The 17,345-nt window shown below is 41.0% G+C and overlaps 1 protein-coding gene across 1 annotated transcript in view; it reads right to left on the reverse strand.

Annotated features, from left to right (window-relative positions):
* Nucleotides 1-17,345, reverse strand: part of Atp8a1 (ATPase phospholipid transporting 8A1) — a 226,131-nt gene that overhangs the window by 28,562 nt on the left and 180,224 nt on the right. The window contains 6 exon segments of the mRNA XM_034508945.2: nt 697-804; nt 1,575-1,631; nt 6,725-6,786; nt 10,944-11,022; nt 14,916-15,038; nt 15,143-15,217. Coding sequence (XP_034364836.1) covers nt 697-804; nt 1,575-1,631; nt 6,725-6,786; nt 10,944-11,022; nt 14,916-15,038; nt 15,143-15,217 — 504 coding nt within the window.

Consider the following 17,345-nt stretch of genomic DNA (forward strand, 5'->3'; position numbering starts at 1 on the left):
ATGTTTTCCACATTTTCTTTTATACATTTTATGTCAAATTTCCTGCAATTGAAATCATAAACCCTCCTACTGCTGGACCCTCTTCTGAAGGAAAGGGGATCTTTTGACACTCCCCCACAAACACCTAATAACTCAATTCCTCCCAGTGTAACAAGAAACTGAAATACAGAATTGAAAACGAAGGATGATAAGGCCGAGATATCACGCGCCTCAATTCTTTCAAAACGAGAGTCAAACTGATGTCATTAAGACAGCTTGAAAAGTGCACTTAATCTAGTGACAGCTGACTTCTTTTTGGAATGAGAGAGAGCAGACAGACGGAATGACAGATTGTCCCAAAGAAGGGACCATACCATTTCCCTCAGTCTCTTACCCTGCATGCACTTGTGGATTTATGGTCCAATTTTTAAAAATGGCATCTTCTATACGGGTATCCGCGACAAGATTCAAGCTCCCCACGACCATATTTTATCGTTCCAGTTATGTTTATGAAAGGATAAGTCAGATTTAAGTTAAATGTTGAAGTTAAAATACTGGTTGGAGATTTATCTCTCCCGCTTGTGGCGTTTGAGGGTGGCCAAACGCTAGTTGAATAGGGACCCACAAAATGGAAAGTCACGCTGAGCAGGATGCCGGCTCCTTCATGATACCCGTTTCTAAGGCTGTGCTGGGGCATGAGTCATTAGCACACGTTACCTCTCCAGACATGTCAGGGGCCATGGGAACGGCAGGCCACAGAGATGAGTAGATCCCAAAGAACACCACCCAGAGCGCGATGCTGCCCCAGATGGCGATGTGGCTGAACTGCGAGGAAGGAGATCTGGGTCAAGACACTCCCAATCAGTCAAGCACACAGCCATTACTGAAACAGTCACAGATTCTCCTCTGATCTGCATTAAATTCATAAAAACACAACCTCCCGGAAACATGCTATAATTGTATGCATTTGTTCTGTAATTTCCGTCACTGCTCGATATTCTAACCTTTATCTTTTTAATCCACAGCTATCTTTCACTCACATTTATCTGTGCTCCATATGTTTGTTCTTAAAGATGGTAGATACACAAGAGAACATTGTGAGTAGGTCAAGGGGTGTCAAATATAAATCCCCCTTTCCAGTTCCTCCCCACCCCCCTTGAGCATCAAACTACAGTTTTGTTTTCTTTATTGAGCCTCTCTTCCTGAAAGTGGACAGACTGCAAAACTAACATGTTGGAAGCAGAACTTGTTTTATACAGACTATGTATGCATTTGTGTCCAAGGACAGACCTCTCACGAATTTGATTGTTCTCCAGAATTATTTCCTAATAGGTTTCTATGGAACACCAGTCCCTCGATACCCTGAAGCAAAGGCACAGAAGTCTGAATGCCTCTGTCATTTTGAGGCAGTAACAGTGCACAGTGCCAAGTTAAAGGCTAGAGGGGCCACAGTAATAAACTCATGGAATTTATTCACAGTAACAAACTCAGTGTATTTCACCCATAATCCCTAGTTATCCCCCCATGTCCAGTGCTTCACAATCAATAACTGTAGGCTTTGTAATCAAGAGACATGTGATTGGAGATATTCTTACCCATGTCCAATAGGAGGTTTCCAGTCCAGCTTTCAAGCACACAGTTATCACTACAAACTAAAAACAGGAAGGGAAAAATATTACTTTGTCTCATACATCTTGTTTTATAGGTATTATAGTCTACTGTGACGGAGAGACTTCCATCGAAAAAATAGGTCTGAATTAAACCAGCTGTGTGCTCACTGTGCAGTTGAATGGCTCTCATTAGGGGACGGTAATAGCTGCCATTTGCATTGTTCTTCTATCTTTGCTCACACTCACAGCCTCGGCTATTAGGGAGGCCACTCAGTGTGCTGCTGTTTGAATTCTGGACAAATCACAAATAGCAATATCACGTACTTATGTTAATTTGGGGTTTCGAGCTCCTTTTAACAGAATGTTTGTAACTGAAATGTGTTTCGCTAAAAGCTCACTTCCTGGATCTTAAAGATAAATTATAGAAGTAAAACAACTAGATGTTTAGGAATCTAAGTCTCAGCTCTGGAACTTTAGGTCCATATCATTCTGCAAATGTAGGCTACGAGAGTCAGCAAGTTCTCGAAACACACGCCATCTGCGGCGGGCAATTATATTGGTGTCCCAACTAGTAAATGCCAACTTGACACAAGCTGAAGTCATCTGAGAGAGAGGAACCTCAGTTGACAAATTAAATCAGCTTGTAGGGCATTTTCTTAATAAGTGATTGCTGTGGAAAGGCCCAGCCCATTGTGGGTGGGGCCACCCCTGGGATGGTGGTCCTGAGTTCTATAAGAAAGCAGGCTGAGAAAGACATGATAAGCAAGCTAGTTACCAGCATCCCTCCTTGGTCTTGGCATCATCAGCTCCTGCCTCCATGTCCCTGCCCTGCTTGAGTTCCTGCCCTGCTTGACCTCCTTCAATGATGAACAATGCTATGTAAGAGTAGGTGAAATAAACCCTTTCTTTCCCCAAGTTGCTTTTGCTTAAGGTGTTTCAACATAGCAATAGAAACTCTGACTAAGACATTTTAGCAATTCTGGAACAAGGAAATGAAAGCTACCTTGACTGCTCTGTGTCTCCCCTACAGATGCCTCAGTGGTTAGAGAGAGGACTGAGAAGCACCTAGGAGACTAGTAAACCTCACTGGGGTTGTCTGTGTGGGCATTTCCAGAGAGCACCGTCTAAAGGAAAACGTGCCCGAGTATGGTCAGTGCCATTATATAAGGTGAGGGACCAGAAGGCAAAAGCAGAGGAAGCCCGTTAGTGTATACATCCTCTCTCTGACGGCTGCCACTGTGTCACTGTCTCCTTACCACCATTAACTCCTGGTCTAGTTTTCTGTGGTGGGCATCTCAGAGTCCTGGCATCTCCAGTAATCCTAGGGATTCCATTACAACTGAAGCCGTACTTTCACCAAGGGCCTCTCTCAGTGCAAAGCCTCAGTTTCCCTCCAGGGCCCCTTCAGTCTTGGGGTCTCCACTTCAGCTGAGGCTGCATCTTCAGCAATGCCTTCTGCTGGCCTGTCTTCAGGGAGACTCTAGTCCTTTCAACCAGTATCCAGCCTCAGCCGCTCTCTGTGACCCACTCATGCCTTCAAAACCAGAAACACGTGGGAGAGACCCTTCATGCTATATGCAGAGTTCTATAGCAAGCTGATGTGCAGCACTGGCCCCGCACTGTGTACTGACCCTGAAGAAATACTTCTCAGATTTCACCCCAATGATCCTGGTCTCTTATTAATCACTGCTGCAAAATCCCAGCCCCAGCTAACCAGCATCAGTTGCCCCATTGTCCTAGCTAGGCAATTGCTTCAGTGCTGCTGGTCTCTTGTTAATCACAGCTGATTCTTCAGCTCCAGCGGATCAGAAACTGCAGGCTTTAAATTCAAATTTTTATACTAATGACTCTGAGAGTTTCTGAGGAATCCTAAAACTTTCTTCTGAAACTTCACAAGCCAGGCCTCATCCATCGTCTGTATTTTTTTGTCTTCCAGGCTCTCACAGAATAGCCCATTAACCTTTGAGCACTCAGTGTCTTTTCTAGCTTGAATCTCTACAATAACTCCCACTCCCCGCCCCCAGCCCAAATCTCTACAATAACCCTCACCCCACCCCCAACCCCCGACATAGAACATCGTAAAGTTTGTTACAACAAGGTCCCCCACTTCTGGTACCAATTTCTACTCTATTTTGCTTTCTCTTGCTGTGATAAACACCATGATAAAAAAAGCAACCCGGGGAGGAAGGGGCTGATTTCATCTTACAGGCTATAGTCTATCATGGAGTGAAGTCAGGGAAGGAACTCAGGGCAAGAAGCTGTAGGCGGGAACTGAAGAAGGGAGTAGAGGACTGCCCTTCGGCTCAGGCTCACATTTCAGCTTCCTGTCTAATGCGACCCTGGCCCATGTGTCCAGAGACAGCAGCCATCACATCAGCTAGAATGTGTGATCACATGCAAGATTAGTCACAACCAAGATTCATCATCACACCTTCCCACCATGTCAGCTCACTGACACCTTGGACACTGTGAGCAAATAAGGTCTTTTTCTCTTACGTTGTTTTGTGCAGTTATTTCCTGCGGTGATGAAAACATCTTCCCGCAGTGTTGCTTTTGATTAAAACACTGAATAGAAAACAGTTAAGACTAGTGTTTGTATTATTATAATCTATTTATAACTACATGTAAAAAACTGGAATATTGTGAGTCCAGGAAACTATGAGCATTGGGATTAACTCAGCACTGGGAATGTACTTCTCACCAGTACTGGTGAATGCCAGTGCCACAGTGTCAGCTCCTACTTTCAGGCTTTGGGACAGTTTTAAACATTTTTTTTTTTTTTTCAGCAGGGTTGGAAAGTTATGGTATAGAGGTACAGTTGGGTTTCATTCTCAGGATATCTGGTGGTAAATTATGATTAATATCTGTAGACATTGAACTCATATTAGTGAATATTATTTAGGTCAAGCTACCTAAGATTTCTAATAAATGACAAATGAAAGAAAAGAATTCTCTTGAGACCTGAGACTTTAATATGCTCCCCAGAGACAGCCATAACATAAGCTGTAGCGATCATCTTGCTTGTTAATTGAGATGGGAAAACCCACCATGGATATGGTTAGGACCATTTCATGGATTTCCACCTACCGGGTTGGGTATTCACACAGTTTTGTTTTGGCATTCATGCCTCAAGAAAATGATCTCAAAACATGGCTGTGCTTTCCCTTCACTCCTTCAATGGGAAAACACCAGTGGAAAGAAGTTCCAAGACTTTTCCCAAACCTGGACCCTCTGGCTAACTGAGTATAACTTCCATTGCTGTGATAAAACACCTCCCCCCAAAAAAAAAGCAACCTGGAGGCATCTCGACTTGACCCAGCTTGCAATTCCAGGTCACAGTCATTATTCCGGGGAAATCAAGGCAGGGCCTTTAAAGCAGCGCATCTACAGTCAAGTGCAGAGATAGAATAAATGCACACCTCCATGTGTGCTTGCTAGAGTTCTCCCTTTTGATACAACAGAAAGCCCAATCCATGAAATGGTCCTAACCACATCCATGGTGGGTTCTCCTATCTTAATCAACAATCAAGATGATCGATACAGACATGTGTTTATAGGACAGCTGGTTCTAGATAGTTCCTTATTAAACTCTCTTCTAGATGGTATAGAGTTGAGAGTTCAAACAAATCAGCACAGCAAATGAACTTAATTTCCTATCATTCAGATATTCCAACATTTGAGATTTGCATTTTCCTCTTGAAGCTATATTCTCAGGCTCAAATTGATATTTGAGCACCACTATCAGTCGTATCAATGGCCGACTGGCCACACTTCCTCCCTGTGGAGGATGAAGAGGAGTGAGTAGGCATATCTGGGATAGACAGAGTGCTGGTCACAGCATGTAGGATTCAGGTTGGGATGACCACGTATTGGATGGCAACTGTGTGACCATGGGCATTAGCATTCTGTAGTTTTCTTGACTTTTAGGGAAAAAATGGTCTGAGTGGTTTCTGGCATCTTAGTGGCAGTGAGAAGAGCTTGGTGGATCCTGGCAGTTGTGGAGAAAAGCCTGCCGATCACTCACTAAAAAATAAAAATGAAATTTTATCATATGTGTTTGAATATTTGCTTGCATGTATGTATGTCTGTACATAACTTGTGTGTCTGGTATCTCCCAAGGTCAGAAGAGAGTATGAAAACTTTCTGGAGTTATGAATGGTTATTCACCAATGTAGGTACTGGGAACTGAACCCAGGTCTCAGGAGCAGCCAGTGCTTTTAATCACTGAGCCATTTCTCCAGCCCCAGATCCCTGTAAAGTTAGTTAGCTCGAGCCTCTAGAGAAATCACTGGATGTACACCCAAAAATACTTTGATGAAATTTGGGAACATTCAGGAAGGCCAAAAATAATTAGTTATGGCAGTAAGATAAATTTGAGAAGAAAGTTAAAAATAAAAAGCGCGGGGGGGGGGGGGGGAGACAGATAGAAAGAAGAAATATTGAAAATCAAAGTAACAAATCTTACAAAGTCAGTGAATCCGAATCATAGTTAGAGCAGGTGCCATGGTACAGACATGACTGGTAATCAATTTTGGCCTGGAGGCTGAGTCAGAAGAGCTCTGAGTTAAAGGCCAGCCTGGGCTACACAGCGAGGTCCAAACTCAAAACAAAAATGAAAATAAAAAACCACAAATATGTTGTGGTAAATCTCCAACCCCAATAAGCCCGTGCAAAGAACATACAACCCAGTTTTAATATTTATAAGCTGCACGTCTAGATTGGGCAGAGATACCACTACACTCTTCCCCAGCTATGAGACAGAGCCTTTGCTACTTGTGGCTCCTTCAGGCCATATGGCTCTGCTCCATCTTCCTTCTACCTCCTCTTCCTCATCTTCCTCCCCCTCCTCCTTCCTCTCTCTTCCTTTCTAAAACCTTCCCCTTCCACTGCCCACTCAAAGGCTCTAGCCTTTATTTGACCAGTTAAAATGAGGAGAAGGTTCACATGAAATCACCTGAGTGCAAACCCAACAAAACCTAATGTAGCAAACTCTTAATTACTCCAAATGATGTATTTCATTTTAAAAGGAAACCCACAAATAACCCTTAACCTCCCCTCCCCACACACATTTAAATCTGAAAGATGAAAGGTGTATGGCTTTAGACAAAAACAGGCAAAAGGGCCCCCAAACTCACAGTGTAAACAAAGTTTCCCAGAAGCAGGTAATCTGAGGTTTTCCCATTTCCAAATACGGTGCCTGCAAGGAAAAAAAAAGAGGGCTGTTAGAAAGAAAACAAAGGCTCAAAAAGGAGGAAGCAATTTAGCCATTTTGAACATAAGAAGAACCTAGAGGTGTGCTGTGGGGCCAGAGATGAAGTGTGTGCTCCAGACAACGCTGCTCTTCCTCACAAGGTTGCTACAAATGGGCCACAAATTAAGCACCAGATTCCAAGAGCCCATGCAAAACAAGCGGGACAACATGCTTCATTCTTTGAATCTACAGGTGAAAATGAATACATCATAAATACATAAAAAGGTTGAACTCGCAATCTTTAGAAAGCTTAAAGCTCTGGGTAGTGACAGGATGTGACATTTGAAGTGCTGGTGCAGAAGGTTGCCAGCAGAATAGTGAGAGTCACCGGGACCTTGTCAATAAAGCTGTTATCCTGGAAACAAGAGTGATCCATGAGACACCAGGCTCAGACACAAAGGAGCACCAACCTCATGCCTGGCACATGATTCTTTGAGGGCCTGGCTGGGTTTCTGGGCATATCCAAAGTCTTTTGTTTTTCTAGGGATGATTAGCAAAAACAACTGTAGGTGAAGGAATAGCAACTAATAGAGAGATGTTATTATGGGTCGAAAATATTGATACTCAATTCCCATGGAACTCGGCTCCCTTCTGCAGGGCAGCGTGAAGCTCCTCGCTCTGGCTGGTTTGCAAGTCCACACAAGTTACATGCGCTGTCTGGGGTGAGCACTTAGAGGACTGATAAATCATTGGCTTTCATTACTGATCTTTGGATTCACTCAGAAATTATTGAGGCTTCCCAGAAGCCTTCACGTACATGCTTTATAGCTGGCAGTATTTACCAAATTAGAAATTAAAACAGAACATTAAAAGAAATCTGTATTTTATCTAAAAAAAATAACAGTATTAAACTGAGTGCAAAATCATATAAACACATTTTATGAAAAATAACTATTTTCCTAAACAAAAATGAGTGAGAAAATTGGCATTGTTTTACATCAGTCTCCTTAATGTCCAGAATTTAACAGAATACAGCTGGGTTCTCAAATGTTGCTTTGGTTAAAATAGTTCAGAGAACTATGGGTTTGTAGAGATACACAGAGTTATAATGGGTGTGTCTGTGTTTATCTTGGTAATCTTTTCCAATAATTCTTTTATACTACATCAAAACTCACCACATATTGTTTTTATTCCAGAGATAGAGGTGCTTTTAAAAATAATGTATTTTTATTTTATGTGCATTGACATTTTGCCTGTATGTATGTCTGTGTGAGGGTGTTGGATCCTGGAGTTACAGACAGTTATGGGCTGCCATGTAGGTGCTGGGAATTGAACCTGGGACCTCTGGAGGAGCAGCCAGTGCTCTTAACCTCTGAGCCATCTTTTTTTGGTGTTTTTACATTAAAATCCACTGGTCACATGGTACCATGCAAAACTGTGATCCTGTGGAAACCAATGGCTCTACTCATGGAGGGAACAACCTTTCCCACAGCAAGCTATTATGCCCTGTGCAGCTTGCCTACATTTCCCGGATATACCAGTGTTCAAGAGATTATCAGAGGCTGGCCTACAGTTTCTTCAAGGGTAACTGTAAGTGAGTCTGGATATAAGCGGTGGAGGATGCAAAGACCAGTACATCGCTTTTATCAAAGCACTATGTATCTTATCCCCCACTGACCATGTATCATAACTGAAAAAGACAAAAACTGACATAATATTACAAAAATATATAAATACTCAAATTTTGACTCCACAGATTTCCAAAAGCTCTTATGCTTTATAAGACAACTCCAGGCAACTCTTGGAATTATTCCACTAAAAATGGTTATTATGTTTTATATTGTGTACTTTCATACTTTTATATTGTGTTCTTCCATACTTTCAAAGCAAAGCAAGTCTCTTAGTCTCTTAGCACTCACTTAAAAGTGGCAAAAAGGTAAAACAATTACAGAGCCCTCAACATCAAACTGCTACCAAGTCTGTGCTACCTATAACGTGGTCTTTGAGGGAAAAGCCAAGAGCCCCCTAGACTTGTCTGATTTGGTTTTCACAGGCAGCGGCTGCTGGGGATGGCTGGGCTGAAGCATGCTGATGTGGACTGTTTGCCAGGTAGACACAGCGAGAGGTCTGGCATGAGTAAAGTGTACCGTATCCTGCTTGGTTTGGCTTATTTATTTATTTAAAGATTTATTTTATGTGAGTACACTGTAACTATCCTCACACACCCCATAAGACGGTATCATATCTCATTACAGATGGTTATGAGCCACCATGTGGATTTTGGGAATTGAACTCAGGACCTCTGAAAGGGTGGTCCATGCTCTTAACTGCTAAGCCACCTTTCCAGCCTAAATTTTGGCTTATTTTTCCTTTCTCTAGTTTAGAATGTTGAAATAGTAGTTTCATGGATTGGTGGTATCTTGCTTTCCATTCTTAGGTTAATATTACATCTTGAAAATTAACTGTACCTGGTTAATTTGTCTAAGGTCAGAATATCCTGAATTATATCCTGGACTTTGGGATCTGGTTGTCCCCAAATTTAGAAACAACATAGTGTCCACCAACTGATTAGTGGATAAAGTATAGGATATCCAGACAGCGGAATATTATTTAACCAGGAAAGGTGATGGAGTGCTGACTGATTCTGCAAAGTGCAAAGGCCAAGGTTATGTATGTAATTCCAGTTATAGGACATGTTCACAATAGGTGAATTCACAGAGATAGAAAAATTAGTGGTTTCCAAGGGTTACAAGGAGGTTAGGAAGAATCAGAGAGTGACTGCTAATGGGCACAGGATTTCTTTCTGGGGTGATAAAACATTCTGATATTAAGTGGTGGTGGCATTTTCATAGTTGAATGAAGATACTAAAAACCATTGAACTGTGCATGTTGAAATGTTGCAATAACTTAATTGTATCTTAAAAGAAAACAAACCTATTCTCATAGCCTTGAAATTAAGCAGCATTTACTGCTATAATTTCCTGAATAATTGACAAAGAAGATTAAAATCTTGGCTAGGACAGGAGTCTACCACCTCCTGGGTAACACTTAGGCGGTCCTGCTGTAAGCTGCAGTAATCCATCTGCAGTTGCCTGGGTACCTGTGAGAAGTGAGGCCCTGTTCTGAGACCAGCTAGCACTACCAACTGGACTCACAGAGAGAAATAAACAACCAGGCTAGGCAAGTCATGTGCAGATGTGGGGACGTCAAGGGGACTCAGTGCTGCAGTAGTGGGTCAAGGGTAATCTCAGATGGCTTCTCTGTGCAAAGCTTCTCTGGGGAAGAACACACAGGAGCCTGGAGGTGGGCGATCTTGTTGCAAATGTGGTAAGCTTTGAGGCACTTGGCTTGGCTCATGTTTTATCAAGGTCATTCTGGAAACCTATGCTAAAGAACCCGTAGGGGAACAAGAACAGGCAGTGTGGTGATGTTATGCTTAACAACCATGAATTCATAGATAGTGGGAATGCCTGTACTTAGGACGAACAGGCAGCTACTTGAGTGGAGAACGAGCTGATGTTTTTCCGTCTTGCAACCTGGGAGCACAGAGCATTAAAGGGCCAGCACCTTCCTTAGCACCCCAGGGAAAACGTCTGCTTGGGGACTCAGCATCAGACTAGGCATGACAGACACCCTTCCTTTCTAGTGTGGCTACTTCATCATTTTTAATGCACATAGGAAGTATACCGTGATCCTCTCTTTCGAAACCAATGGAATAAAATCACTCCCTTGAAACCAGTAGAGAAAAAGACACTCCAAGACAAAGGGGGAAAATACATTAAAAAATGTCAGGTCAAGTTCACCTGAAAATGCTTAGCATGACTGATGAGGCTCAATGAGGTACAATAAACAGATGACTTAAGACATTAGCACTTACTGCCTTCACATAGACATTTGCAAAGGGAAAAATGTCCTGGAGTCTGCAAGTTTGGGAAGCATGAGAAATAAATTAGAAAGGCTTTGCATAGATTAAATCACATGACTACTGAAGGAATAATAAATATCTCTCCCGTGTGCACGACTTTTGGATGCATACATTTTAGATTAAGGAAAACGCCACAGAAGGAAACTCTTGGCCACAGCTTTGAAGGTGTACCAACAACGAGTTCCTTTCCTAAAACAGCGAGACACCAGCTCCCAGCATTTGTGTCCTTTCTACTTACCATACTGAAGGGCTTTCAGTGGGAACCAAAACAGAATAACTGAGTGGAAGAGGCCATTCAAACAATGAACCCAGAAAACCTGAGGGAAAACAAGAATCCATGAGAACCATTTGCGATAAACTCGTGCTGTGACCTCTGACCTTTCTTTTTATCTACGAGCTAGATGCACAAAATGTGTTTCTGCGGGGGCCACCACTGTGACTTAATAGAACTGACAGGCACTCTCTGCCTTAGACGTTCATGGGTCATTTATTTATTTTTATGTTTCTCAAGATGTTTTTTCAGCTTCACTTGAAAATTTTTTTTCTACTTAAAAAAAAAAAATCCACTATCAGAAGTTTAAACTTCTGCCTGCCAAAGAGGGTGTGTGCGTGTGTGTGTGTGTGTGTGTGTGTGTGTGCGCGCGCGCGTGCGAAAATCTAATAACAAATGCAGATCCTGGAGTTTCTTACACTGGGATTCTTTTCATAATTCTAGAAGAATAGACCTCTAAAAGACATGACTGGGAAATTCTCCCCCGCCTTATTTCCTACCCTACTACACAGTAAACATCTCAATGGTACAAATTTGTATGCTTTTCTCTCTCTTGTAATAGACATGCACATGCACACACTGTTTAAAAAAAACCCACATGGTCCACCATTTACATTATATATTCATTAAAATAAAGTATTGTGACTACGTCTGAATTTATCAAAGGCTTTTACAATTGCTTAACATCTGTCCATACCAAGTCTCAGACAATCACCACAGTCACTTAACAGCCATTACTTTTTATGTCTTGGGCATTACAAATAGAAGAGCAGGCATCATCCGGACTTTCCGTAGCGGGAATGGGAAAGATTAAGTTATAGAAAACTGTTTAGAATCTTGATCAGCCGCAGAACAGCTGTAGCCTCATCATTTAAAATGGCTTCTCGCAAACAGAGCTTCGTGTTAAATACAATTGGCGTGTATTAATAGTTTTAAGCTGTTCAAACAACAGAAATTAAGTTGCCTGCCTCCCGAAATTTTCCACTGTGATCTCAGTCTCCTTTGTTAGCTCTCCCAGCCACGCTGAATTGTATGATCCAATTTACGCTCCAATACTTTACACGTCTCCACTTGTGCTGCTCATTAACCTTTGTCGCTCCTCCTGACTGTGTCATTACCACAAGTTTTTATTTGACAGAAAGCACAGGTGGGTGCAAGAAAAATTAGTTCTACTTTTCCATTTCCCTGACTGATACTTATTGTCACATGCTAATCCTTTAACCCCTGTCACGACCTCAGAACCTCCGACCCCTTTTACCATAACAAATGTAAGCCTCATCATTCAAGGCCACAATGCTCCACACTGGGGACCCTCGGCAACCGCTGTGTAGACAACTATGCATTTTGTAACCATTTGTTCCTGAATTTTAAAACATTTAGATGGGATTCAATCAAACGGTTTTACTGAAATCTTTCACCACCACACCCCCCCCAACCCCCAATCCCTAAGCCTTAGAAAAATAGAGGGGTAGCTGAATACATAAGCTAAGTACATATTAAAAGAGATATGGGAATTGCAAAAGCCAATTGAGTTGCTCTGAAGACAAGAAAACAATAAAAGACAGAAGGAAAAAGTTGCTCTTCCATGAACACTGCACACTGTCATATGTGCACCAAACTGTGCCCATGTTGTCCTGTGTGCAGGGCATGAGAGGCTGACTGTGGGTTGTCCTGGGAGGATCAGTGTATGCTTTCATTCAAGGTGGACACTGTCCATCTGCGGCTGGGGAGCTAACATGAGAGCACCAGAGTCCCCACTACGGGAGGGAGACAAGGACCTATAGCTGAGCGTGATAAAACCCACTCAGCTGATAAGAGTCATTGCCGATGTACCCATCTGCACTTGGCTTCCAGAACACTCCTGCAGGAAAACCAGAGCTCAAGACCACTGTATCTGCCCTGACTATAGCTTTTCATCATTTGAAAATGTCCCCCACAGACAGCAAAAGCCATGGCAACAGTGTGATGAGAATTTGATACAAGTTGCTCACAATAAGTAAATAAATAAATAACCAACATATAAAATAAAACATTAAAATATTAGACATTGTGTACTATAAGAGAGACAGTTTAAGACTATAACGCTAGAAATACACGTCAGAACCAGTAGTATAAATTAAGCAAGCTTCCAGATATTTGATATTTTAATTAACTAGTTTCAGTTATTTAACCTGGAGCCATGAAGTTATATGCATGCATGCCAGTGGCCATCCACGTACAGTGAGTTCATGGAGATTGAGTCTCAGGAGGAAAACATCTTCTTGGTTATAAACTCAACAGTATCATTTATGGTGCACGGTACAAAGGCACCTAAATACCTGCTTCACTTTGTTCTTGGTACACTAAGGATAATCGGCACTAGAGAGCTTTATGAATTAATAAGTATTAAGCGTTCTCATGTTAAATGACTATAAATTCAAAATGCTGAGTTGCAATTATAACCTGATTGTCACCAATTTACTACTAGACATGCACTAAATTAAGTGGAGATGATTCAGTAAAATGACATCATATTTGTTCATTTTCATATACATGATATTAGAGTTTCAGAATAGCATCTACCTTGGTTGTTGACACTTTAAATCCCTGCTCTCAGTTACACCACACAGAAACCTGAATCACTATGCAATACTTGTGTAAAAACATGCTAAAAGATATCCTTGCAGAAAGCTAAACTATGCAGAAGTGGAGTCTTTTGTTGCTGGAATGGCTAAATATCACAGAACAGAGAAGACGCTAGCCTATGATGTGTTAGGCAGTGTATGAAGCCAAGCAACGGAATCAGCTCAAACGTCCACCAGCAGACGAATGGACACTAAAAATGTGGTACATTTATATGGCAGTATTTCATTCAGCCATAAAGGAAAATAAGCCCATGAACCTAGAAGGGAAATGGATGGAACTGGAAAATATTATAGTAACTGAGGCGGGTCCAGGCATAGAAGGACAAATACCACGTGTTCTCTCCTGTATCTGGCTCTTAGCTCCTCATTTTTATCCATTTATGTTCAGGTGAAAATGAGTGTAGACAGAGGAGAAGAGACTAGGAGGAGGCTGGGGAGGGAGGGGGAAGGTGATGGAACACATGAGATCTGAAAGTACAAGGGGGACAACTGGGGATGGAAAGACACAAATGGGGATGAGAGGAAGGGAGGTGAGGAAAAGCCACAAAGAGGGTAAACCAGGAGAACTCCAAAATGAAACCAGTTGCTTCTTATGCTAATGAGACTTTTCATGCTAATAAAGAAAAGAAAGAAAAGGAAATTAACTTTCTATATTAAAAAACAAAAACAAACAAACAAAAAAACAAACAAAAAATAAAAACAGCAACCCAGGCAGATGATGGTTTTAGGTGACATGCTGGATACTTCATCATGTTTTTAATTTTAAGCCTCAGAGTTACTGAGTAAATGAGAGGTTACTTCCTCGAGACTACAGTGCTAATGCCTGACTCAATCACTCTCAGATTCTAATGAGAACATTATTCTCCCCCAGCATTAGGAAAGAATGAGACAATACTCCTTCCACAGCACAGCCAGCCATGTTAGTCCCAGGTGACTAGCCTGTGTGAGAAGTGAGTTTTTTCTACACTGTCTGAAAGGACAGTGGCGCAGCCTGCAAGGCCATGTCTACTCATTGTTGTCTAAGAACCCAATGCAATGTGGTTTTATTTTAATTTTGTAACATTCAAAAGAAAAAAAAACTAAAGAAAACAAAACAACAGACAACAAAACAACAGACAACAACAACAACAACAACAACAACAACAACAAATCTCTCAAACAATCTGATCCAACCAACAAAACTCCTTTGCCTTCCATATTGGAAGCATCCCATGACTTGCTACATATTGTACCCTGGAGTGCTTGGCTGAGATGCTCCAAGCTTGCAGCAACAGAGAAAACCCCTCTGAACAGATGTGAGGACACAAGCTCCTACCTTGGTATTGAAATCCAGAGCATTCTGTGACGTTTTGTATAACTCAGGATACTTTAACATGTTTTCCTTTCTGCACGATCTCTCAAATATTCCAAGTGTCAAGGGAGGCATCGCTGTGAACATCTAGAGTGACATATTTCTCATCACATCAGACAGCCAGATGCACTGGTACTACATTTACTTTTAGTATTAAACAACATAGGAATTACCAAATGCGCACAACTTACCACATTATAAAGCCCTATACACCATCTTTCAAAGAGGATCTGTCCAGAAAAGCCATTGACAAAGGCAAACCAGATCTAGGAAGGAAAGAAGACCCCAGAATTAGGACCTAGAACTCCAACACATCACCTAGAAGCTGCTGCATATTAAACCCTGCAGAGCAGCAGGGGACCATCAAGGATTCAGTTAAAGAGAATTTTTTTTTAATTATAGATATTACACATATTAATTTAGGAAATAATTTCCATTGTTTTCTTTGGCGTCACTTGTGTAGTTTATACAAATAATGTCACAGCCTACTTCTCCCCCTTAATAGAGTTCTCATAACATCTTATAAAACGGCTAATGGATTCAGAACTTCTGCAGTGTGGAGATTTAGCTGGCTTAACAGCTCTTGCTATCAGAAATGATCCCTAACTGAAACCTTACACATCTTCCTTTTTTTTAGGATAGATACTTAAAGTAGAATTAATCTATTAAATATGTTTTATTTTTTTTTAACAGCTCTTGATAATTACTGCCATCAGAATGTTAAACTTGAATTTATATGTTGGCATATTTTAAACTTACAGAGTTATTTTCTAGTTATGTGTAGGTGTGTGTGCACATGTGGGTATGTGCATTTGAGTGCAGGAGCCCCAGGAGATCAGACATGCAGGATCTCCTGGAGGTACAGTTACAGATGCTTGCGAACTGAACTAAATGTTTAATGCTTGTATAAAAATCAAATCTTTAATTAGTAGAACATAATGTTTTCATATGTTTGCAATTCTCTTTGAAAGAGAAACCTTAACTTAGAAAACAAAATTTAGGGGTAATTTTATTCAACATATTTGAAACACATACAAAATTAGAATGATTACTGGCAATACCTTAAAAAAGAATGCATTTTAAAAAGCCAACCTAAATATAATTAAAACTCAAGCAGACTTGGAAAAATACAATGCCTGGCCCAGCAAATAGATTACACATACACAGCACACGGTACCAGCAGACATGAGGGAAGAACACAGCACACAGTACCAGCAGACATGAGGGAAGAACACAGCACACAGTACCAGCAGACATGAGGGAAGAACACAGCACACAGTACCAGCAGACATGAGGGAAGAACACAGCACACAGTACCAGCAGACAGCAGGGAAGATGTTCATGATTCATGGTTCCTGAGAGTACTTCAGAGACATAAGAACTTTGATACACTTCATGTTTCCTTTAACCTAATTACGAAACAAGAACCGCTACAAATTCGCCATTCATCAGTATGAACCGGGCAAGCTTCCCCAGGACAATTTCTGTACTGGCCTGCTTCGTTTTTATAGCAGAAGGGAATGACTGAGTGAATGTCTACAAATTAGTCTAACGGACACGATTTGGCTCACAGGGAGTAACTAACTCTAAATGCTTTGTCAAAGCATCAATACATCAGTATCGATACTGTATAGGCTTATTTTAGTAAATTGTGTATGGTCTATAATTATAGAAGTGAGTGGCCCTTGAGCTTGTTTCGGTGTGACATTCTTTAGTTAATTTAAGAATAAGATTAGACTTTAAGACTCTCCTTTGAGTCAATGAAGACAGATGGAAAAGTTTCAAACACAAATTAACTCACCGATAAACCAGTGAGTTTGTGTTCAAAGCATACTTTACAATATGTAAGTGGACTGTGTTATAATAGAAAGCTTTTTAAAAAATGGGTATTAACACACTTTTACCACCTTACCATCTGAATGAAAGGTATGTGACATGTGCTTAGAAATGTGTCCTTTGTATTTCAAAACATTTGTCTTCTTTTTGCTTTTTTTTTTTCTTTTTTCTTTTCTTTTTTTTTTTTTTTAAGAGAATGGACTGGAAGGCCTAGATAAAGGAAGAGTCTTTCCATACAAAACATCTTTATGCAAATATTTCAATATTCAAAGTTTCACTCTAAACTTTTTTTTTTTTTTTTTTTGAGAAAAAGAGAAAGTCAGAAGTAGTCTACTAAGTTTAGGTTAGTCTGAGATTTGCAGTTTGAGCCATATCTTAGACACACATCCCTAAGTAAGACAGGACCTGCATTAGCATAAGCACAGATTCCCTCTCTTCACTCCACCAAAGTCACTGATAAAGAAAGCAAGCACCAGGCCTTCTGGGGGCGGTGCCCAGATTATTTAACTTCCCAGGGAATTTTACTTCCCAGCATAGCTTCCTGGGAAAGTATTACCT

Source organism: Arvicanthis niloticus, chromosome 7 (assembly GCF_011762505.2).
Source record: "Arvicanthis niloticus isolate mArvNil1 chromosome 7, mArvNil1.pat.X, whole genome shotgun sequence".
Lineage (NCBI taxonomy): Eukaryota > Metazoa > Chordata > Mammalia > Rodentia > Muridae > Arvicanthis > Arvicanthis niloticus.